Source organism: Atta colombica, unplaced genomic scaffold (genome assembly GCF_001594045.1).
Source record: "Atta colombica isolate Treedump-2 unplaced genomic scaffold, Acol1.0 scaffold257, whole genome shotgun sequence".
Classification (NCBI taxonomy): domain Eukaryota; kingdom Metazoa; phylum Arthropoda; class Insecta; order Hymenoptera; family Formicidae; genus Atta; species Atta colombica.
In genome coordinates this window covers 128714-155414 of record NW_017259356.1, presented here as the reverse complement: position 1 = coordinate 155414, position 26701 = coordinate 128714, and the positions used below count along the sequence as shown (strand labels likewise).

Sequence of the window (26701 nt, the reverse complement as noted above, 5' to 3'; positions counted from 1 at the left end):
TAATTAATACACTTTGTATTAATTATTATATATTTTTCCAAAAAGATACCAAAATGAGATTTTAAAAAGATATCTCAATTTTTATTTTTTCTTCCTTTGACACAATTAAAAGGAAAGAAAATTATAGAAGTAACATGGATATTTGGATAAATGTAAGTAAGAAACCATATTCAAACGTATGTGACTCTCGCTTTGCTTGAAAAAATATCGACGATGGTATAAACTTCGTCTCTCGGTAAAACTTTCTGCACCAGAAACTGCCGGCTTATGCAGCAACTTGCTCTTGCTGTCTAGCTATCTAATTTATACGTCTAACCGAGATGCATGTAGGAAAATTAATAGCGCGTATATTTTTATCTTTCCACGAGAATAAAAAATTTTAAAAATTAAACAGACTAAAATAGAAACTTGATTTAATTATAGCGTTCAAGAACGTATAAATATGTAAATTTGGTGTACGCAGAATGTAAATTTAGTTCTCTATAGTAATGGAATATTTCATATACAGATGGTCTGTACTAATTTTTTCATCTGGAATTTTAAAAAATTCTGTAGCAGTTATTCTGTATGCCTGATATGATGGTTCAATAATAAAAACTATATAAAATTTAACTTGATTCAATTTAAATGATTTTATTTTTAATATAAAATACTTGTTAATGTTAATTTAAATATAACAAAGAAGATTTTGTTATTTGCTTGTACCAATCAATTTGCCTAATAATTTCCAATCAAAATCTTTTATAATTATTATACTTTTTCTACTTTTAATTTATAAATGTTGATTCTGCATCTTGACACATAATCATTAGATATTCTTTTTAATTAATTTTCTAATGCGTAACCTTTTAATTCTTTCGTGATCAACGGGACATATAGTGTATATTAAATTTATTTATCGTCACCTATTCCATTCCAGTTTCATTAAAATGTTCATCAATGAAAATTATAAAAAACATTATTTTATAAAATATTTTATAAAATCATAAAAAAATTTTTTTAAATGACTGTGGTTTTTGACAATTATGTCATAAAACCGCTTTCCAAACTAATGGTATTATGAAATTAATATTTTACGCTAAAATAAATATTGTAAAATAAATATTTCAAAAGAAATAATATAACGGAAAAAAGGAATGCCTTTTTGTCACTCATCTACAAAATTCAAAAATTCAGATTCCACAGTTATATCATCCGATTTGAGAATCTCTTCAATAAAACGTGCAATGAATATTTTATTTTTCTTTGTGCAAAGGAGCTTGTCAACAAAAATATATTTGACTCTAAAGGAAATGTTGGAATCGTATCTCCATCGTATTATATATGCATAGAAAATATTTTGCAACACATTTTCATTGGACTAACACATCCAACGTGAAAAGATAGTAAGTATTGAATCATTAAAATCGCAGAATAAAATCTCAACATATTGCAGATAGCAGATAATAGATGATAATAATAGAAAGAATATTTAGGAAGCGTTTCGCGCATATCCTTTCTCTTTAGATAATAGATCGCAAGAAAGTGAAGTCACCTACACAGCCGAGTTTATCACTATTCAAAATTCCTTTTGCAAGAATAAAGGGAATCTTTCGCTTCCGATACAGAAACCATTTCAGACAGCCTCTAACGTCACTTTAGAGTTCTTCTTCGTGTTTATGCATATTTTCTAGAATTGACATTGTTCTTTAAAGTTTTAGATATGCAAAAATATTAAATCAAGAATTTGTTAAAGTTATATTTATCATATAATGTCTATAGAGATTTCTTTTATGATAAAGAAGCGAAAAAGATTTTTCAAATTATCTAAAAAAACTAATTTAAAAAATAATCTTCGATATTTTTTAAAATTTAAATTAAAGTCATGTAAATACAAATTACATTTTTCTGTTTTTTTTTCCATCGAAAAATTTTTGAAATATGTAAGATACATTTAAATTTTTTTTGTTTAATCACGAAGCTTTTCAAACTTGACAAGCATACTTCAAATTTTGTTCGAAACTTATTGTTAATAATAGTGACAAAATCTTCATCGATTAAATCGACGACTTAAAATTTCTTCAATCTCTAAATTAAGATATAACTTTCATGACATTATCCAAAGGAAACCAGGAAACAGGTTGCGGAAAATGTTAATATGATAGATAAATCGTTTTCCACTTGAGTCTAATGCATCGTTGCTCCCATAAATCCATTAGAATGAATTAGAATAATATTAGAATAGAAAATAAAAGTTCCACCTGATATCTACGCTGACACGCACTTTTGCGTGTCACACCTGGCATCGGGAAACGTTGCGGAAGTGATACAAAGAAATAATACCGCCTCGTCGAGGATGCATGCTGCAAATTGCAACCAGAATGTATACCGACGACAAAACGAAGGTTGCGGAGGTTAGACAGACCACTGAATGTGTCGCGGTTACATTTAAGTATGGTTCTTTGTTTGTACAGTTGAAAGCACTCTACTTCTATTAAATTTAGTTTATTTTGACGGAAGTTCTTTGAATGTGCAGGATGTTTTATAACGTTAAATTTCAGTAACATATTCTGAGATGGATTTGAAGAATCCGCTTTCCTTCAGCTGAGATATATTTGATTTCATATTTCATTGCAACTTTAGAATAATAAATATCTTGAGAATTCTACATGTTATGTCAAGACTTTGCCAAAATTAATTTTCGCTTGGCATAAAAATAATATCACTTAAATCACCAAAATCGATAATTTGTTAAGTAATTACGTCATTAAACAAAGAGGTTCACTGAAATCTGGTAAAAATTCCCTGAGTATTTCCGGATCTTCTAGATATTTTTCAGGCAAGGTAAAAATAGAGAATTGTTACTGTGCAATTTTAATATAAATTGGAGTGCAAGCAACACAAACTGTATATTAAAAATTAATGGAAGACAAAAATTCCACGAGACTATATTTATCATTTTCTACAATTGGAGTCACAAAACCTATAGAGAAGATTCATTACAATACAGTAGTGAGCTACTGTCTTCTATTGAATATTGTCTTCTATTATTATTCAAATTTTTGTTATACAAATTCACGAGATACACAAAAATGTACGTAAATATACATGGATATATATATGATATATTTATTACTAGCTGATCTATTTTGCATTATCAAAAAAAATCAAAGAAACAAAATTTTCAGACAGAAATAGAATTTAAATTTAAAAGTAAAATTCCAAAAATTTCCCCGAGTGTCGAGTAAAATTTCATGAAAATCCCTGATATATTATATTTTCAAGGATAAAAAAGAAATCTCCTAAAATTCCAGGTTTTCTAAATTTTTTCCGGACAGTAAACACCCTGTTTTATATTTCAATTTATATTCCAATGGAAAAAAGTTTCCTGTGTTATATCTTCCTACAATATCCTATTATTTTCATTTTTTTTCCTATACTATTACAAAATTAATGATATTATAAATGTTATAGTATCGCAAATAAATATTTAAATGTTAAAATTTATAATTTATAAAATCAGCGTTTCGATATTTACTCCGAATCCTCTTAGCCTTTACTTCCTTTTGGCATGCAATCGTTTTATTACTTTTGCAAAAACAAATGCCTCTATTTCTCCCGCAATAAATATTTTCAGAGAATGTTGCGACTACGAGTATAAACACAGACACTCATACAATTTTATGCCGCTGTGACCCTCTCGCGAGAAGAAAGCTCGAACGATCGCTGCCGATCGATTTCGTGTAACTTTACATTGCAAGCATCATTTATGCAAATATATAGGACATCAAGAAGATTGTAGACTTGATGTCATAATCTACAAGTCTATATTTGGTAAAGTGTATATTGTATTGTGTGCGTCAACGCAGATATACTGTTCAAGTTGCAGATCTTTACACATTATAGTACATACACAAGTATCTCTGAGTAGGTTCTAACGACAAATATTATAGAAACAGTTGAGGATCATGTTGAGAAATATATAAAAAAATTACTGAATAGAAGAAAAACAAATAAATTAGTCGTGATGTACAATTTTAGCATCAATCGTGATAATGTGCACGACGAATATAATGTCGAATGATCGTATGTATACGATCTATTTCGAAAGATTAAACAAAAATAAAATCGCAATGTTAAATTTACAGAAATATTAATAGAAATTGCAAGCAGTTCTCTTGATTCTATTTCATTGAAATAATAATATCAAATCAAGCACGTTCTTGGAAGCTTCATACATAATCAAATAAGAGAACGGGATTGTGTAATTTCATAATAATCATAACACATGAATTATATGAATTATGTTATTTACATATCAAACTTCGAATTATATTTAATTACATTAGTCTCCTTGCATCCAGAAACAAATATAGATTTAATGAATAATTAAAGGAAAACGCGGTTTATCGAAAATATCTCGTAAAGATATATCTTAAAACATACCGACTAGGTTGCCCTGATAAACGTGAGAGACGTCGGAGTTGTACTGTTTCTCCCCCGTAGAGCCTTCAATAATTAAATTGTTGCTAAAGGTGGTCGAGTCCCGTTTTAATCGAATGTGGAAGTCCTTGCCGTGCGCGCGAAACTTTAACGTCACGGTACTGTCGCGGTTGATCGACCTCTTCGCCCTCAGGTGGCTTCGATGGACTTCCTCGACAGGATATGACAGCGTTTCGTAGTGGCGGATGTACTCGTTCAGTCGACGAGCTGCAAATATAAATAAATTCTTAGTATATTTAAAGTCAATCTTCATAAAATAAGTGTTAAATTAAACTTCATCCAATTTCGAATTCCGACTTATCACAGCCGTGAAACATTAAATAGCCTAAGACTCAATTAAGTTCATTATGTAGAAGTCGACGTATATAAAATTGTTATGCAAGTCGCAAATGTCGAGCATTTTCTTTAAACCATGAACAACAGAATTATATTTTATTCTATGAAGTTTAAAGCGCATTATAGATATAATAGCCAGAATTCGAACGTGCAAAAACTCTATCGGGAGCTTCCTAAAATATTCGTAAGCAGATCGATTGAATAATTCAGCATCTATCGCACAGATTTGTGTGTATACTACAATACAAGCTTATTCGCCGAAATGAAGAGAGAACTAAATCTCTTTTCACTTAACAAGTTTCAGTCCAGCTCATATTGCACGATAAAAACGAGATGATCTAATCTGTTGCTGATTGAGAGAGAAACCCTCCAGAGATTCACTTCGAAATTGCGTTGCGTAACTCATCTCTACATTAACGAAACAAAATGCCCTGCGGAGAATGACCTGGTAGGAGTTCCCCTCTTTCGCTCCGCATTGCTTGTAATTTCCAAAAGCACAACATGAATTTATATCAGGCGACTTTTGTTCGCGAAAAAATCCGGAGTAACCGTGCACAAAAGGGATGCAACGACCGCGCTACGCGGAGAGTTACCACACAATCTCGCCAGGTTTTATGTATCTGCCGGGCGATACGAGGGTTGTGCACCGGCACTCTCTTGCTGTCCAGAATCCCAAACACCGCGAGATGCACGCGATATTCTCAGCAAGTTCTCGGAACAACGTCGTCGTAGTGTATGAATATTATGGAGGGCAAAAATGCACTTTCCTCGTCGCGTCATTTAGCCGATTTCTAAAGAGCGCCTCACAAGCACCCCGCATTATGTTTTACGGAACGCACTACCTCCGCTATCTCGCATTCACGATAAGTGCAATTGCACAAATGAGTCAGACTCGATGCCAGACGTGTAACTTTTAAGGCTGATCACGGTAAATGAGGCATGTAATTCTCGAAGTTCTTAATGCTTTTGAGCCTATTTGCCATGTGAACAAAATTGCGTCGCAATTGAAATGAAGATATTCGTCTCCGAGCTAAAAATTTCATGTTACGCGTGATATAAGATTTATCTTTATAGAAATAGATTATTCTTTTTTTGCTCCGATGTTTACATGTAGTTATAAAGCGAGACTATTCCATTATCCCGGAAATTCGATATCCAGGAAGTTCGATATATTTTTATTCATGAAGAGCTATTTTTATAAATATCGCGAAAAATTTACGAAAAGTCAAGAGAAGTAATTTATGTGTCCAGAGAGAAAGGTAGAAGGAAATGAAACTATTTTATGATTGGTATTTTTATCTTGACGTCAGACACTTAATCTCATTATGCGCTGAAGAATTACGTGATGCTGCACCCAGTATCCGAGAAATCATGCAAGAGTGCATTGCGCTTTCGAGAGCTATAATTATAGCATCCTATTAGGTACAGGACTGAGTATCATTCCTCTTTCCATTACTTATTCTGAACTTAAACGACATCTTTTAAACGTATTTAGTGCTGCAATTTACGGACATCAAAAGAAATTCTGATACCGAGTGATAATGCAACTGAATATTTTTCGAGATATTTCCACGTAATATATTGCAAATGGAAAAATTGATTTTTATGAAAGCGGGCAGCCTGTACTTTACTTTAGCTTAGTGAACATGGGGATGTTAAAAAAGAAAACAAGTAAACGTCAAGATTCTCTAGATTTCATAGGTTTGTATTGGAATAAAGAGAAATTTTACGCAGTAAGCTGATTGTCTATCCTCGTCTAGGCCTCTCGTCTTCGCTCAAATCAAGCTATCGAAGAAATCGAACAGAAACGGCTTATCAACCAACGTCTATTCAAGTTAAAAAAAACGTCTCATCGTTTTTTATTATAGTAATGATATTATATTATTAGCCCGCCATATATTTATAAAATAATTGCAATCTCGTTGTCGTCTTGTTTCTACAAAAAAAAAATTACTATCGGTTGTACCTATTTGTTACCAATATCGACACGACATTAGCTAAGGTATAAGAATCAATAATAAGATTATATATTTTTAACAAATATAAAGTTAATTGTTCTTCTTAATGAAACATTAATTGAATAGCATTAATTGAATAGCTTTTTGCTTCTCAATTTCGATACAGCAATACAATTATTGGATGAACGCGCCACTTTTGCAATTTTATAACTTTAACGAAACAGCATTAAAATAATTAATAAACAAAATTTGTAACGTTTTTAACACTTTGATAATTAAGCTTCAGATTAAAATTTCATTAAAGTTCACGTGAATTATAAAATCAGATCCCTTACAATGTATTTACATTTTATTCGTTAAGTATGTTCGTTCGTATGTTAAGTTAATTTCCAATGCTCTAAACAATATCGTAATTATATTATTATGGAACAGATTCATTAATAATAAATTCTGTTTTACTATTAAATCTCGTATATTTCGGTGAATACCCAGTATCAAATAAAAAGTCGGAAAACGAGATGCGACTCGCTTCCACATTTCCATCCGCTCTCGAATGAATAGAAGGATTTGAAACGAAACATGAAAACGTATCGACATCTAAAGCTGCAGGGACGCATATGATGCATGAGACAGACTGCGACGACGTACCTTTTTATGCATTGTAGCGGGAGGCGGATCGATACGTGTTCGTATAACGTTACTAGTTTATCTCAGAGCGTGAAAATTCCGCCGGTTGTAGCGCAAAGAAATAAATCAAATGCGCCTGCATCTTTTCGGTGCAAAAAATATACTCTGTAATGCGTAACGAACGAATGATATTTCGAATATGCGATAAAATAGAATAGTTCGCGTCCTACGTAATAATAAAAATAAATTCCTCCTGCAATCATTTTACCGGCAAAATCACGGAATCATAGAATTAATAGTTTACGTTATCATACAATTAAATATAATTAACATGAAGTTAAGCATAAAAGAGCATACTTTGCCAAATGCATCTCATCTGGCTTCAACATAAATCTCCTCACTTTTCGCTTTTCCCGAATGATCGAATGTCCGATGGACCATGCGATAGACACAGTCAAACTTATTTCGTTCGTTGTTTGCAGCATGGAATAAAAATCAAACAAAATAAAAAATGTAACGTACCTCATAATCCTGTGCCAAAAACAAAGAGACATAGGAAATGAAGAGTCATTACCGCGTTTCAATGTAATTTCATCCGCCGTTGTAATCCTATTCACTTTCAAGAGGATGTAGTAAATGAATAAAGCGTTCGATGCAAACTCGGTTTACAAACTGTCAAGGAAATTAAATCAGCCAGAAAAATCTTTTTTCACAATCTGATAAATATGAGATAAAATGAAAACAAAAAAACAATTTCAATATTTTCACTTCTATGTCAAATAGATGTAATCAATTCACATTCGAAACTGTGTACATAATAACAAAATTAGAATTCATCCGAACTTGCATAATAATAGGATTTTACTCGAAAAATCCTTGATTAGTCGCTGTGGATTGTTATGAATTCACAATGAGCTCGGTTCCTAAATAAAATCCGCTTCTATAACTGTGAACGACTTCCTTGAATAATATTTATCGCTTTATCCAAGTTTTAATTACGCTGTAATGAACGTTTCCAATATTCTGGCGCTGAAAAAAATAACTTTAGCCATGGGATAGGACGACAAAATCCATCTCGGAATGATAGGGACGTTGGTTTTGCAACTACTTTAATGCATCGAGAAGAAAAAAACAAAAAGCAATATTCTGAAGAGACGAGAAGGGATGATATCGGAAAATGAAGAGATAGCGGTAGCCTACTCCTCATTCTATCCCGCAATTTTCCGAGCTGTGTCTTCAGCCACGCTGGTATTCTTTCGCGCGAATTGCATCGAAAACGCTCCACGAAGCGCCATGATATTTGGATACGAAGATGAAGGTGTGGCGAGACCGGGAACAAAAATGCAAATTGTGTCTACCCGGCGGGAACCATCAATCCTCTCGTTGTCGACATTCTCTCGTAACGCGACAAAAGCATTGTTTAAATCTCTAATATATTTTGAAACGCAAAATAATCCTTTGTATCTTTAATATAAATTATCATGCATGCACAATTTTATGTATATTAGTTTATAATTTTTTTTTTTCACACACACAATACTCTGAGTTTCGCGAATATAAAGACGATTTTTTTAAAAAGAGAATTTTAATGCTTATTTCATCTTCTAATTAATTTTTTAATTGATGATGATGATTTTATGTAGTGCTTGGATAATATAATACAAAAAACATGTTTTGTGAATGTTCTTTGAAATAATTTATTCCTGTTCTGAGAGCTTTGTTTAATAATCCTTGATCTGCTTAATTCTTATTGTATTATACGAGTTTTGTATTATAAATCACATATTACAATGATTTTAGTTGATTGATTTGTTTGTTTAAATTTTATTTGAATTCGTTTCACTTTACACGTGTGCTTTTCTTTTAGATCGTAAAGGTTTTATTTTATATGAATTCAACAATAATAAATTATTTATCAAAAACACTTTTAGTTCCATAAATTCTTTCTGTAATAAATAATTCTGTAATGTTATCATTCTTTCTGCATATTTATTGCATATTTATGTTTCGTCAATTTTTTTAAAACTTTATATAGAAAGAACAATTTTGCTAAAGTATCTAAAAATTTAGCTAGAGATAGATTTGAAAATAATTTTGTTGGAATCTCAAATGATGAGCAATAATTTAAATAAAATGTTTTGAAAAAAATGTTTTCTAGCAACCAGGTTAAACATTCTACATAATTATTTTGATAGGCCAACAAAATGATATTTTCAGATCTATCTAAAATTTTAGAAACTTCAGCAAAACTATTCTTCCCATGTATATTCTCTGTATATAGTCGAATTGTATTTAATACAGAATTCGCAGTGATTGCGATCGTGAGATCGTCACATTCGTTACGTCGGAGCAAAATTAAATCTCAAGGTAACGCGTATCAGACGTGATTATTGAGGCAAACGGGTCAGCGCACGTGCCATTATGCTCTTTGAAGTTCTATGGGCGTAAATATCCAGTAGCTCCATATCGCTTTTACACTATCGCACGTTTCGGGAAGCATGTAGACTCTCCAACCGCGTCGCTATTAGAATAAAGTGGAACACAATCAACGTCTCTCCCTTTGCCAACCAAGTATGCGTCGTAGATTGTACGTGGTCGTATTGTCATGCACCGAGGGGGAAACCGAATCATTATTGACTCGAAATTGAAATCTCAGCTACGATACTGTTTATTACGACGGAAGAAGGATTTCGTCGATGTATCTCGAATACAATCGTACTTTCCGTTTTCTGCTAACGTTCAATCTCACTAATGAACGTCGCGTGCTCCGGACGCGACGGATGCAACGGATTTCTATGGTACGGCGAAACAATAATAGCGAGACACCGGATGCGGCGAGAACGATACTTTCGCGGTTGGTCGATGTGTGCTTTTTAGATAGAAGCGATGACGGTAGTTTCCAAGCTGGTCAGATTCGCTTGATCCGCTGCGCCAACCAGTTTCAGAAGGATTTTATTTCCGGACGCGACATTGCGCCCACCCGCATACGGGAAAGGAACGTCTCTCGGATAGGAAAAGTCCTGGCAATTTGAAATACCTCAAAGTGAAATTGCTTCGGCATCCCGACACAGTCGAGTATTACCGTGAAATAGTCGCACACTATCATCACCTACATTCGTGGTAGCACTTTTCTCGCTTTTTCTCCTATCACGATCTCTTGTCGGACTCAACGCTCCTAAAGCGATAATTAAAATGACCAGCTTTAAACGCCGTATGGCATCCGTGATACCGACAATAAAATTAAGCTGAGAGCGCGTGGAATTCAATTTTCACTTTTTATCGTCGCATCTTAGAGGATAATATTTTTATGCTTACTCAATCCCAACTGTTCGTACGTTAAAGCCGCGTATCGCGATTATTATCTTCGTTGCTTGCATGAAAAAAACCATTTCGCGATTGGATTTTCGTTCAAACGAGTTAAGCTAACGCTACTCTATACAAACAATAAGCTTCGAGATCAAATCTCTAACAATCCTAGTGATTTAACACAAATTTCTGAAATAATTTGTTAAATAATAGTCCTTAAATAATATAAATATTTTTTTAACAAGAGTTAATTTTAACTCTTATTAAACTAATATTATATTTAACTCATATACATAAACATGAGATTACGTATAAAGATTAGTGATAAAGCGGCAGGTAAGTGCTGCATAAATAATTTCAAATTATTTAATTCGCGTCTGCGTTCCTTGTTAGCGCGCTATTCATTCGAGTTTGTCGTTACGAACAATTGCTTCACATCAAGGCTGACTGTATCAATTCCAGGTGTCACTTGGTAATGATGGATGATATCGGTATTTCATCGAGGAAGTTGAATGAGGAGCATGAAAAACTCAATTTCCATTCTCTGTCAAAGGAACGTCATAAAAACCGAATAAAGATTAACGAATTCGAATTTATGCGTCTTCGTTATGCGACTTCTTGCAAAATCGCGTCTGGCATCGATCTATCGACATAGTGTTTTAATGCCCTTTCTCTTCTTTTCCCCTGTGTATCGTAGAGAGGAACTGGTTTCCGGTACTTTTCTATACATGTACAGGAAACAACGTAGGAAAGGTCGGAGGAAGAAAGGAGGGTGTAATTCGTCACGGACGGATGAATCTCTCGTTGCATGGTTTATGAGCACATACGTTGGACACATGGCTCGCTCGCGATCAATCTCACGCGCCCGCATGCGCGTTATATTTGTAGAAATGAAAAAACAGGATTGTTCCTATTTTGCAAAGAAATAAGGATAAACAGTCCCAACAGAGGCTTCACAGTCTTCACAGAAAATCAGAAATTTTGGATGATTAAAAAATTGTAAGGATTTATTGTAAGAATTTTTCAAGAGGTATTTTGAATTATTAAAAAAACGCATTTTTTTGTAAGAAAGCTTAGATACTATACTTTTATTCCAATCCCAAATACAGACTGTGATTGTTTTAAAAAACGGTTTACCAATGACTGGCTTTTCTTAAAAATGGTCATCCTTTTGATGAAATTTGTCATCACATTTTCGCACATTTCGATTTAACGTCATTAAACTTTTTCCTTTCAGATTACGTGAAGGATAAGATCTACACTAATGCTCAGCCTTCGATTCAAGTGCTTAAAAATAATATTAGAGATCGGTTATTCGTGAAATTGAACCTGAAATGTGATGAAAAATTTCGTCAAAAGGATGATCATTTGTAAGAAAAGCCAAGGTGGCCATTTGGATATCGTTTTTAAAACATTATCTCACAGTCTGTATTTGGGATTGAAATAAAAATATCACAGCTTTCTTACAAAAAAATGCGTTTTTTTTTAATAATTCAAAATACTATCTCTCGTTGAAAAACTCTTTATCTTCCTAGAGTCCCCGGAGAGGCGCAAAAATCTGTTTTAACCATTCTAGGCTATGATAACTGTAATTCATCTAATGGATCAGAGATCCGGAGATATAAAGAAGATAAAAAGAAGAAGAAAAAGAAGACGAAAAAAGAAGAAGAAGGAGGTTATTTTTTCGGAAAAAAGGTAAAGAAAAAGATGATTATAACTACAGGTAGGATGAAGACTAAAGCAAGGAGCATTGGTTACAAAAACTGTCTATTCTAGTTTTATAATACTCGTCAAAATAACAATTGCAGATGATAACATAATAAATTTTAAACAGAATATATATTAAGAACAGAGAGAAGTGTAAAATAATATTAATTAAATTGAAGTTAATTAAGCTATCTATGTTACACATCAATGAATCAAATTTAATCAAAATTACATATAAGTTATCAAATTAAATTAGATATATTCAAAGATGATTCGTTCTCTAAATTGAACTTTACCTAATAATTTTCCATAACTAAATTTCCATGACTAATCTTAATTAATATCTATCTAGAAATTATTTAGCAAAATGAATATATATTGATATATTGAAATATTTCAATTTAGATGCAACATCTAATAAATATGTACAAGTTCTACTGATTAAGCGATATAAGTGAATTGCAGGAAATTGGAACCTGATAACGTCAGAAGTAACCACTTTTAAGATGATAGTCTCCAAAGCAAAATAGAACTCTCTACTGAGGCTCTCTTTAATCTTTGTGGTACATAAGAGAAGAGTCAAGAGAATTACTAACAGATACCGCATGATGTAACGCGACGGAACGGTTGCTCGCGTGTAATTAGTATTATTCCTGAAATAGTTTTAAACAATGCGGCGGACGAGCGAAACCGCATAGTAAAATTAAACTAACTTCTAAGCTTCTGAACTTGAGCGTTTCAAAACTTTTAGTGCTTGCACTGTGTTTTGTTCGCATTTAAATATAACGATCGCGTGATCGCTCCACGGAGAAATAGAGCGCAATATGAGGCATTGTAACAAGTTTCCGTAATACCAACGGTATAAAGTATGTGCATCATGACGTTCGCTAATTGTTTATTCGGCATCACGAAGGATTTCCATGTGATAAAACGAAAGTTCCATACGTAACAATACAATCATTTACGACCCGTTTGTCTGACTTGTGCGCACTTCCGTCGCATAAATATTATAGACAACAGCACTATCAACGTCTATAAAGTTGAACGAAGATAGAGCATTTCGTAGCCGCAACTTTCTTGAGAAAGACAGTGATTTATATACTTGTCAGACAGATTCTTGAGACTACTTCGAATCACTTCAACATCTTGGTAAACACTCATCGATCGGATGTAACAAGCTTATAAAAAGTTCGAGACCTAATTAATGGAACTAGAGAGTTTATAGAGCATGACTACCCATCTCTCGACTGTGCCGTGAATTCACGGCGATAGTTCCCAACTTACACTGCACTTATTGCAGAGTTACGCGGCGTAACGGAATTTGTACCTTGCAAAATAAATGCACACATTTTGATAATGCAAAAAATGAGTATTTCAAATAATCATAAAAAAGAAAAATGTTTCTTTTTTATTTTCTTTCTTTAAACCACCTAAAAGGTTTTAAAATTATTTAAAAAAAAGTTTTTGAAAATAATTTTAAAAAATATCGCAAAAAAAAACCGAATATGACACATTTCTATCTATAAAAAAATCGTAACGCAGTTCTATTTTTTATAATTTTTCTCGTCTTGTAATTTCTTCAAGGATATAATATTAAAAACGTTACTATTAAAAACGTCCACGCGTATTTTTGAGATATCTACGAACACTGCAATCTCACATCGGATCGCGCAAAAACATTTCCTTGCAAAAGCTACCGTTATTCTCGCTGTATCCACGATTCAAGACTACGCTATTGTAAAAACAACGACGGAATGTTTTCGCGAAACCAGTGCGATGTGGTAAAGTATCGGTATGTATCCCCACACATTCGACCACGTTAATTCCCATCAGATCAGCCACGGATAAGGTTCGCCTCGCCTCTCTTCGTCTCGCGAGGATTCTGCATTATCTTCTCTCTCGCTCTCTCCCGTATCCGGGATTCATCCGTTCCTCTTCTCTAAGTTAACGTCGATGTTTACCGAAGTTCGCCCGGGGGACCGAGGATTTACCACCTAGTGACTCGAGGGGTGAAAATAGGGTTGACTTGGTACACGTTCGATCAGCCTCACGAGAGGGGAGCCCGTGGAATGTCTTTTCTTCTTACAGCCGCGCGAGCGTTTCCTCGATCTACGTGTTGATTCCCGTCGTAAGAGGATCTCGTGTAAGTAAAATGGAAGACGATCTCCTCTCCTCTTTTACCTCTTGCGCTCTTGAAATTCGTCAAGAATTTAACGCCGCTGCGCCAGGATAAGGAAAGGATTTGCTCTGGACGCACGAACCAAGAATTTATGGAAACGTGAATGTCGCTTCGAAAAGTAGGACGGACGATAGTATTTGTCATTATTATACCTATATCGTAGTATTGTTGCAGGGTGCACCGTAACCGAACGATGAATGATGCATCTTACTCGAAGTTCTCAGCGTTACGGAGTTGCATGAAAGAAACAAACGACAGTTAGTGAATGATAAAAAGCCAGCTGAGCCACAAGAATAACTTTTTTCAAAGAAAACTTCTTGTCGCTTATATAAATTATGTTGAATCAATATTCAATATTGCAGTTATTCTTAATTAAAACGTACTCTCAAGTAAATCAGTGTATCATTACGTGTAGAGTACATATTCGCTTAATTCAGTAAGTTTCCGTTTATCCATTGATAACATAGCAAATTATACACATAATTATACCATGTAGAAATACGGTACAAATGCGATATAACTAGGTCAGGCATCAAACTTGAACTATGAATATAATTGGAAATTAGAACTGCTTAATAAAAAGAAAGTCTATTGCAATCACTTTGATTCATTAAATTTTCACTTGTTCAACTTGAACAACCGGTTTCAAATGTTGAAACAACTATTATATTATGCATCAACTTAGATAACTAGAAATTAGGGCTGCTCAAAAAGAAGTCTATTGTGGTTGATAAATGATAGAAAATAAGTGTTATGTTTTTGAAAGAGTAAATAGAAAACGTTTCAGATAAATCTCGGAGAATTAATTTTTAACGTACGGATTTGACTCGTTTATTCCATCGAAGTGATCTCGATATCATGCAGAACGGACACACCATCGGACACGGTGGATTTGATTGACCAAGCGGGTGTTAACTAAGAGACCGTAACGACGGTGGAGGAGGAATCAATTGACCCAATTTCACGTGCCGACCCTGTCTACCTCTATTATCTAATTTAACTATTTAGCCAACTGTTCGCGCACTCCCTCGATATAGAGACTGGAGAGGATAATATTTTTGCGCAAGCGAAACTCGAGAATCGTCGATTAATACCGCCTCTTTCGGCTCGCGCTATCGATCGGTATTAACTTTGCAACCAAATGTAAGTTGTTTCGTGTGCTTTTACGTATACTGGAGATATATCTAGTGTACATCGAGTGATAGAAAGATAATATTTTCCTATCCATTTCCAAAATTTCAAATAAATAGAACATACATTTACGATTACCACCGCGTATATAATAATCAATTGAAAAATCTCCTTTTGTCAATAATTAAGATATAATATTATTTCTTATTTTGAGAATATATTAATCATAATACTATTCTTTTATAATTATTTCAGTATAATTAACATAAAAATAAAATTAAAAATTCTCTCTCTCTCTCTCTCTCTCTCTCTCTCTCTCTCTCTCTCTCAAATCTCAAATGTTTGAACGAAATATATAAAAATATATAAAATAATAAAAATCGCGAAATTAACATAATTCAAAATGTAGTAATATACATATAATACAATAGTGTAGCTATTCTTATTTTAAAAATAAATGCATAATTTTTATATGGTATTATTAGTTTCGAATTACAACAGATTTCACAAGTTTTGGTAAGAGTTACGCGAGCTATGCTTAAACTCTATCGCTGTTTAACAAGGAGCGCAAAGTATGGCTATAGAGGGGCTTTAATTGAATTAGTTTAGAAACATAAGTTTAACATTAGTCTACTAATTAATGTTATGGTTGGATAAGTGCGAAAAATTTTCTTTTCTTCCCATTAATTGTCATTGAAGCGAACAATGTAGTACAAAACTAAATTTCGCATGAATTAAATATATTTCAATTCATACCACTTGTGTAATATCCACTTGTGTAATATCAATTTTTCCAATAAATTATTTCAATAATTATTAACACAATACACTGTTAAATCTATAATCAAATTTAACTTAAGTGAGTCGCCACTGTTCCTACTCAATCATATCGTTATTTTATACTAAAACAATTATTATATTTGATATTATACAATGTCAAATTGATACGATACGGTGTCAAATTTAATTATCGTTTTAATAAAAAATAACGATATATTTAATAGGAATGGTGGCTCACATTAGGCTAAATTTGACGCTATAGATTTAACAGTGTACATATAAATAGTTATGTATGTCCTTAACACTTAATATGTCCGTAAACAGAATAAATTATTTCTGTCTAACAAACTTAATTCAAACAATAAAAAATAAAAAATAACTTGTTATTCTTGCGTTATATATTCTTTTCACGATGCACCAGAAGCCTCATTCGCGAGACGCTCGTTTTAATGAACTCACAAATAGTGCACTGAAAAAGAGATACTTCAAATTTATTTGTGCGAAATATATTTATTTTACTAAAATAAATATTTATTTAAATACAGCAAAATAAAATTTCATTATTCTAACAAATAAACCATTTATTTTATATTTTTTTACAATTAATGAGATATATTTCACAGAAATATATATTTCGTCATCACAATCCAATTTTTTTATAACTAATAAATATCGAAGAAAATGTAAATAATATTTGCTTCGCAATATTTTTCTTTCAATGTGATCGCTGTAATAATTAAAACTCAAACAATTTACAATGTTCGCAAATGTGTTTCATAAGTCCTCACGGTTGACAAACCGTGTTGTACAAACTTCAAATGTCCGTCGTAAAAGCTGCGCAGAGGGAAGACAAAAGAGACGTGCATGTCACAAGTAATGCCCGATGTTCCGGAAGTGCATTCAATTTTCTTGTGCGTGCAGTCGGCGTCGTACGTAAAACGAGTCTCAAAGTTACCGATGTAGTTCGTGTGGCATACCGATTTCTTGATCTCGCAAATACGTGTATACATGTGCATACGAAACCGCGAGCGTAAAACTGCAAATTTTCTTTCGAGACCAAATTATATAAAGAATATAATTCATTGGCGATGTTAATGAAATAAAAAATAAATAATGAGATATGGGTCTCTACACTTTTGTTATCGCCATTAAATGTTCTGCTTTCCCGACAAATTGGATTCAGCAAAACGAGATGTACGTAAAATTGTGTTTCAATGATATTACCCTTTTGGAATTTCCAAATACGCGTCCGGTATGACCTACATTTTCCCAATATGTAATAACGCCATGCTACCTGTTCCGAGAATGCTGAAATACAGCGCCGATGTAATTCATTTACGTTTCACGTTTGACAGATAAAAGCTATTCATACCGTGTAAAATACCGTACAGGACACATAATAAACATTAATCATTTCGTTGATGGAGTAAAAGCTCGATTCGTTAATAATTCATTAAAGAGTTCATCATTAACTTTGTCTGATTCCTACCTTTTCCTATGAAATCATTTCCTACCTTTTCCTTATGAAATCATTCAATCTTTAGAAATATAATAAAAATGATGTATCATACAAGAAAACAAATTATACAAAATAAATTTCTCTTTTACCTGTGCATAATAAATATATTATTTTTAATTAAGGAATATAAATAAAAAATAAAAATAAACTTATATTAAACAAATAAACTTGTATCAAATTAATTAAAATTAATTAAAATGAATTTATATTAAATACAAGTGTAAATTTAATTAAGTAAGAGAAATCCTATATTCGGTCAAGCGGATCTTAGTGCTTAAATATTTCGGTGAATTAGAAGGATATCCGCATGAAATACACGAGCATCCGAGTTCGAATCTCGGCTGAGAGTAACATTTCTCGCAATAAAATTATTCGCAGATTTTAAGGTTCTCATTTTTTATCAAATTATTAATATTTTTATAAGATATTTATCGGCATCGATATTAAATAATCATGTTAAATTGCTTGTCAATATAATATGTAATATTACAACTCTAATTCTGTTCATAATTGCGTTTCAAGATTGAAAAAGATTTCGACGAATGGTTTATAGAATTGGATGTGACATATCTGTACATAAAATTGATATCGGAATATTTAAGCATTAAGATCCGCTTTGACTGAATACAAAATTTTCCTTATACGGAGAAAATTTTTTCTTAGAGTTTACTCTGAAAATGTGATAGTCGTGGGACAACATTATTATTATTTCGAAGAATTTTAATCACTCTCATTCATTAATGAAACTACAATAAATTATAAGTTTGATTAATTTTACTGAAGTGCATGGTAAAAATCTTTAAAGAATTGTATTGTACCACAACTACTATATTTTTCAGAATAAATTTTAAAAGAAATTCTCTCCGTGTACTGAAATTAAATTTATTCTCATTAGTCCAAATTCATGTCTATTACAATTGCTTACAAATTTAAATGGTACTAAGACTTTTTTTGGTACTAAGAGTTTTTATTCTTAAATCAGATTATCTTGCTTTCATTAATCTTCAAATCTTTAAAAATGTATATATCGTTGTATATGACACGTAAATGTATTTGAAAATGTATGGAGTAGTATATTGAGCTCACGTTTGTTCGCTAAATCCAAATGACTTTGCGGATCAATCATTCCTACGAGGAGATAAATAATTTTTAAATTGTCTCGTATGCGGCACCTTCTGAACAATTTATGTCGCCTTGAAATTGCCTTGATGTCATTACACAATATTAAGGAATTGGTCGCGGTCATCAATTACATATCATTGTCATCGAAGCGAATCAAGGGATATAGTTGTGCTCATTCGCTCGACGATAAATAACGTTGCGCTGAGTGCAACTTCGGCCGTACATCCCCGCTGCCGATGGTCCTTGCTCCGCAAAAACGCGAGATAACATGCGTGCTGCTCTGGCAGAAGCATCGCAACGAGAGACGCACGCAAGATTTATCACCTTTCACCGTTGCTTCCCTCTCTGCAAATGGCCAGACGGCAACGAGAAAAAGAGAGATGGAGAGAAAGAGCCCTTTTCCGTTCAGCTCCTCTTGCTGCCGACATAAATCATCGACAAGGGGTTCGTGACGTTATTTTAATACTGCTCGTGAATTTCACACGGACATGTTCGTTGTCCCACAAATGTCATCTCGTTGATATCAGTCGAAGAAAAAAAATTGAAAAAAATAAACTACGTGCTTCGTATTAATATTATACATATATTTAATATATCAGTATAATGTTTAGTATATATACGCTTCAATATTTCTTGTTTATATTAAGGTGTATACTATAACTATAAGTAGGTATTATAAGCGTCAAATTTTATCGGAACAAGGCAAACGCCCGTACGTGAAGGATTGCCTCGTAGCCGACGAAATTTGCGCCAGGCAATCGTGTAACCGTAACGCTGTACAGGAATTTATGGCTTGTCTGGTTGTGGGCTCGCTTGGCGTCGTCGAGAGGATTAGCGTGGTGCTTCTTGCGAAGCTTCGAAGATTTAATCCCTTAATCATGCTGCTGAAAACGCGAGCATTACCCGCGCATTTTTCTACTTGCAGAAGTGAGCACGGAAGGGAAGCTCGAATTGCGCGAAAACCACCGGAAGCCGATGTAAGTCGATGTAAATTGCCATACGAACGAGAGAGGCATGGCAAACTAGTTTCGGACATGGTTCGCGGGATGTCACTTTTGGCTCCCCGAAGAGCTGCCCAGCTCCATCGATTATTCGATACGGCAACAGCAAACAAGCGGGAACCATGACGTGATAACGTGAGTAGACGAAGTCTACCGCGATATCGGGAAAACAAGAATAAGTGACAAGATAGTTATTGCATATAAATAAGAAGTAATAAGTGTTGACCGGATGCTAAATATAAGAGAGTATGCGACGATATTATATTTATCAGAATATGAAAGAACTATGTAGAACTGCGAAGTTCTCGAAAAGTAAAAATTCTCGAATTAAATATTCAAAGACCGGACAATTTTGCTAATGCAATTCAAAACTTCACTGTACGTAAAATCGATCGACATTCAAAAGGTAAAAGTTCTGATACACGGTATCCTGGAACTACACATATGAATATCTCAACGCAACAATTCAGCAGGAAGAGACGAGACAAAAGAAATGATGGGAAGGAAACTACCAAGTGAAGAATCAGAAGAACTTCCTCGAGAAATTATGTCTAAGAAAATTTTACTTCATTAAAAAGATTGTGAAAATTGCAGTCTATATCCTAAAAGTTCACGTTCGGGTGTATGTATCGAATGAACAAATTTAGAAACAACATTACTTCCAGTCGTTCCGCGTAACGATACGTACGGTGCAGTTTATCGCAGGCGCGTGACTAAAAGTCAAACTTTTATTACGAAAATATTTCCCCATCGCGTATGACGGGCGCATGGTACGTACGTGCAACGATTAAATCTGCCCAACACCGTGGAAACTGGTATCCGGCCATCTGCGGCGTCACATTCATCACAGAAGAATCGATGCACTCGGCCGCTCGATACGCGAATAACGTCGATTAGCCTCGCGTACGTGTGCTGCTCAACAAACGATATTTATTCTGCAGCTCGGTCGCCAGGCGTTAATCCGACGAACATTACTTTTCTTCTCAACGTAAATCGTCCCGACGTACGTGTATCGGGTTTATCAAACGTCGCACGTTTTCCTCGAACTATAAATAGCACAGCGGAAACGAGAAACATTGACGATGGCTTCAATAGTGGAGGTACCTAAGTTAACTAAAACGAAAGAACATTGTTCTTTGTTTAGTTTTAAATATATGCTTCGATAAAACTTTAATTTGATGTTTATAATTGTAAAAATATCGCTTTTAAGTTAATATCTCTCTTTCCCAAAAAATCAAAATAACCTATGCCAGAATAAGCCAGATTAAATGCTTTTTGTGTTCTATAGTTCTAATTTTGTACTCGAATGACTTAGCAGAAAAATGAAGATGCCAGCTTAACGTCAATTTATATTTATATGTAATAATTTTTTGATTTTATGTACAATTTAATGGGAATACTAATACTTTAACATTAAATCAGTATCCCACTTTCAATCACGATTTTCTGCTAAATTGTTCGAACACAAAAATTGGGTACGTAACTCGAGTACGTAATTAACACAAAAAAATCACTTATCTTTGTCATTCTCATTTTTTGTGAGAGAGAGAGCTGACTTAACAGAGGTACAAAAAGCTAATATTAAAACAGTTTTAAAAAGATGTAAAGATTATAAAATTTATAAAAAAATAAGAAAACACTATTTTTAATTTACAATAATCTCTTGAATATCATTTTACATAATAAATTTTATATATCATATAAATATATTTATGTATTATATATGTATTTTTCTTATTTACATTCATTATTAAAAGTTAATCGAAGTAAGTTTATTATCACAATATTTTGTATTTTGTATTTGCGTCTCGCACAAAACAAACTCCATTTGTGTCCTTATACTTCCATCAATACGCGTTAAAGACTTATCACCTGCATAGCAGCTTTCCACGGAGGAAATGCAATTATACCGCCATCGGCAGAGCAACACGGCGCGAATGTACTTTGAACTCGCAACACCATTAACGTAGAACTATTAGACGGTCGATGATCGCATTATAGTCTCGCATGAGATTTTACGCGAAATGCGTGGGATGTAAATTCATTAGCCGATTACAGACAATATGAAACGGAAGTGTCGACCGCCGTTAAACGTGACCGCTCACACGATTATATACTTGCGTGCAGTTCATAAGACAAGCTTCGGATGAATGTTTCTAAGTCTGTTCGAAATTAATTAATTTTGAACAAAGTTCAATAAAGTCCCGCTTTCGCACTTACTTCGCACTTGTTCTTATTCTGTAAAAAAAAACGTTAATTTTTAGCATAATTATTTCTGAAAGATCTTTTTAAGGTTCCATGGAAGACAAAAAAGCGCGAAATTTCCCCATTTGTGGTGTCGAGTCGAGCATTCCCAAACATTTTATGCTTTCCAGATCTAAACACGACTTACCGTAAGCCCTCCATAAAAGCGGAAAACCCGTGAGAACGGCGAATGTTGCGGTTTCGCGCCTTGACAGATTAACGGTTACTTAAATATAAAGAATCGTTAATTCGCGGCGACGTCAGGCTTTAAAATCGCGCTCCTTCCTTGTTACCGATGAGAATTAAGAGACCGCATGGTGCTTGTTCGCACGCAAGGTACTCCTTAACCTTTGAGCACCTGAGCACCCGTAAATGTGCATTCGTGAGTGCGTTGTGCTAATACCAGGAAATGCTTTTCGAGGGCTACATTGTCGACGGGCGGCGCACTTAGTCCGGATTACCGGCGGAAGTGCGAGAACGTGGAGGAGTTCGTAGCCGAAAAGTATAGCTTGCAGCCCGATTAAATTGATTAAAGCTAGCGTGTAAAACTTTTTTGATCTTGAGATACGCTTACTTTTTTTTAAATTCGTAAAACGCTTGCGATTCTAATCGGAAGCTTTTAGACGTAGAGATAAAAATAGCTACACTTCTAAATTCATAATACTTTCAAATATCAACTAGATAAAGAATAATTTCTTCAAAAAATAAATTCATAAAAATAAACAAAATAAATAAATTATATAAATAAATTGCATATAAAAAGATCACTGATAATGTGTTAATTTACATAGTAGTACAACTACTTTTAATTCTACTTTAATAATATATTTTTTCTTTTTATTCAACTTGCTTCAATTGCAAAAATAACAAGATGCTCTTTTTAAAAGTTTGCAAACGTGACATTTATTAATTATTCCCATTGCTTTTTGCAATCGCATCATAAAAATGAAAGAAAACATTGAGACACTGATATCTCTCATAATTTTTTCATGTGTCGTGTTTTAATTAATCGACATCCATTAATTTTTTACTCCTAGATATAACAAGCTTTTATACTCGTACCAAGAAAGTAATGATATTTTCATGTTATGTATTTCATGTTACGTATTATCAAGGGTCACCAATATTTTATACATAACGTTAAGAAACAGATAAATAATGATCTAAGTCAGTATGACATTTTATATAGGTCTAAATTAATATGACATTGTTCTTCTATTTAAGTTCTAAAGCAGAGAGATCTGCAGATCTTTACAGTTACTATATAAAAAAGTTGACGTAATAGGTGACAAAATTTTCTAATTATGAAAAACCGAAAAAACAATGAAAAAGACTGCAAACAGTAAGTTCTCAATTTCCTTCTTCGTTTCTTTTTGCCTTTTCTCGCTGACAATAAATGTAAGTCGCCACGCCACATTTCTGTTCTAAACAATAAAAGCAAACGGACGTAGCATAAAAACCGGATTAATAAAATTCTGTTCTGAGTAATCGATCTCCCTCAACGCTCGTAAGAAATCTCTTACTGAATGTAACAAACAAAGTTTGTCGCTGATGTTGCTCATAAAATTTCAATGAGTGCGATTGGATTTTCGCACTTTTATGACCGAGTACTTTAAATGCATTTCGAACAGCGAGGTCGATCGCTTGACATTCTATGACGTAAAAAATTAACAAAGCTGGAGCAACATTGTTTTTTCATTCTCGAAGGAGGAGAAATTTTATATGTCAAAGAAAATTACTTTTAGATTCACTTTTCTCCTTATTGTGCCAAATTACATTTAGTCTGTTGCTCCTAATCCTATCCAAGTTAACTGTCCCTTTCTTATATCGATTAAGGGGATTTTGTCAAAGCGTACCGTTGCAGTAATAAGGAAATGATCGAAAAACAAAATAGCTCGACAATTACTTCATTCTAAATTAAATTAAAAGAGATTCCAGAAACTTGAGTGATAAGCTCCGCTCAACTACTATCAGCTGACTGCTGTGTCGGTTACGCGATCGCAGAGAAACAAAATTCTAAGGAAAACCGATAATTCCACAGGAAGTGTTACTTTTCACTTCTCTGACAGCTTCAAGCGCCAATCAAACTTTATCGCGTCCAGGAAAAGTTACGTGATTACAAGTTCTGCGAGCACGTGTGAAACTTTTTGCTCTTTGGTTTCCCGCCTGTATAAAGGTGGAAAATTACGTGAGTTCGACTTCCAGAGGTGGACTTGCAATCGCAATGAAAAAGGATCCTTGACGGAAAACGCAGGACTTGCATCATTAGTCGCGGATTACTGCGGCGAAAGTCTCTCGAATGTGACATGTAAGACTGGCAAGCGATAATACTGACAAATTAATACGTTTCAAATTCCTCAAAGGCAAGTAATTCGAAGTTCAAGATCTCTTGTCAAGTAATAATGTACTTTGTATACGAGTTATAGCTATTATATAAGAAAATAAGGGATAACGACAGCGCGCGCGCAAACAAAAAATAAAACAATACCCCGATTCTGTAACTTTAACAATAGTGTATCATTATAACGGCTGCGTTCAGCGGATAAAGCAGCTCTGCAACCATTGTGAAATTTTTTAATATGATTGATCTTGCCCTTAGTTCCTTATTGAATCTAAAAATATAAACCAATCATATTAAAGAATTTTACAACAAATACAAGCTTTCTCTGCTGAACGCAGCCATTATCAATGCTTTTTTATTATATACAATAGCAATGACACTATGATATCAACACTGTTCTTTATGAGTTACAGAATCGAGATACAAAGGAAACTATCAAACGCACCACTAGTTATATCGACGGCTGGCCATTGTGGAGCACAAACCACGGATAACGTCTATAAAACAAATGTTTGCGATTTCACGTCAGCTGAGCTTTAGTCGCGTTTAATTAAAAGCAAATAAAGTACAAACGTTTGTACGAAATGTCCCAAGATCAGAGAGAAATAGACACATAACGTTTATTTATATTTGTAAAGCGTGAAGCTAATCTTATAGTTTCACACATACCTATAATCTATTTATCTTTAACGAAAAAAATTTTTTTTTCTCGTATTCATTCTCACTTTGCCGAAGTGACAGACAGGAAATCAAATTTTCTCCAATGATGAGCTTTTTTGGATTTTTGCATATTGTTTTGCATACTGAGATTTCAATTACTCTGACTACATTACCGTAACGATAGCTTTTTCAAATAAATCTACGCTTCGCAATCGTATTACACTTATCTCTTTAAAAATTGTAACTTCTAATGCAACACTTATCGACGCTAGCAGTGTCCAAGCTATTTGAAATAGTTGAAACTAAAATGTGTAATTTGTTCTTCGTTTATTTCGATCTACAGTACGAAATAGCATTTTTTAAATAATGGAGCTTTCAGTGGAAAATAACGTTTCTAAAATAAAATATTTAATAATATTCTATATAAAAGGAAAAGAACCGGAGGAACAGTTCAGAATCAGGCTGTTCCTCGCCTTGATGAAGTGGACTGCAAGGTTCACGAAATATTAGCATTCCAAAAATGGACCTGAACATGGAGAAAACCCGCGAAACACATAATTTTTATATAAAATATTTAATGTTTTGCTATAAAAATTAAAAGATCAAAAATATTAATTAACTAAATTAGACTTTCATTTAAGAGTAATTAAAATTTGTCACTTAATTTAATAGTCTAATCTAAATATAAATAATGTTTTGATAAAACATCATAAAAATGATTTCAAAAATATTTCTAATGAACGATAGTTTTTCAACAACTCTCGTAAAAGAGGAAAAGCTTTTTCATCTTACTAATGTAATTAAGGATGAAGATTTGCTAAAGCGTAACTGGTACAATGGAATCAGAATTCCGGCAGCAGTTCGAAATGTGAACGCGGCGAATACCAGAATTTTTTGCACCTATCAGCCGATGACAAATTAAAAAATGCCTGGAGCTGTCGCGCTCCATATTCTCAGTTCTATATCCAAGTGATCCGGACATGCTCCGACGAGCGTAGGGGAGACAACGGTTGAATGAACGATCACCTTTCTCCGATTAAAGCATTGTCGCTATGGTCGCTTTTAGAAAGCTACAATAGTATCACACTGACATTCCGAGGTGAAAATCGAAATACCTAGGGAGGGAAATTGGGGAGGAGGATTGATTCATCGCGCCCGGTAGCTACAAAGTCAATTTTCAATTTTTAGAAGTCGGAGACAGCAGATATAAACGAACGCGCAAGGCTGGGAAAGGATAAAATACATAGGAGATGGAATCCTATATTCGCGCGTGCTCGTTGCTAGGGGTTACCGAAACGAATTTTAATT

General features: G+C 33.6%; 1 protein-coding gene across 3 annotated transcripts in view; it reads right to left on the bottom strand.

The window, feature by feature from the left end:
- LOC108689112 (disintegrin and metalloproteinase domain-containing protein 10) overlaps window positions 1-26701 on the bottom strand; it is a 129246-nt gene that overhangs the window by 11697 nt on the left and 90848 nt on the right. For all 3 annotated transcript variants that reach the window (XM_018195749.1, XM_018195750.1, XM_018195751.1), the window contains exon 2: window positions 4426-4689. In XM_018195749.1, the coding sequence (XP_018051238.1) occupies window positions 4426-4689 (264 nt within the window). The remainder of the gene's footprint in view (window positions 1-4425; window positions 4690-26701) is intronic.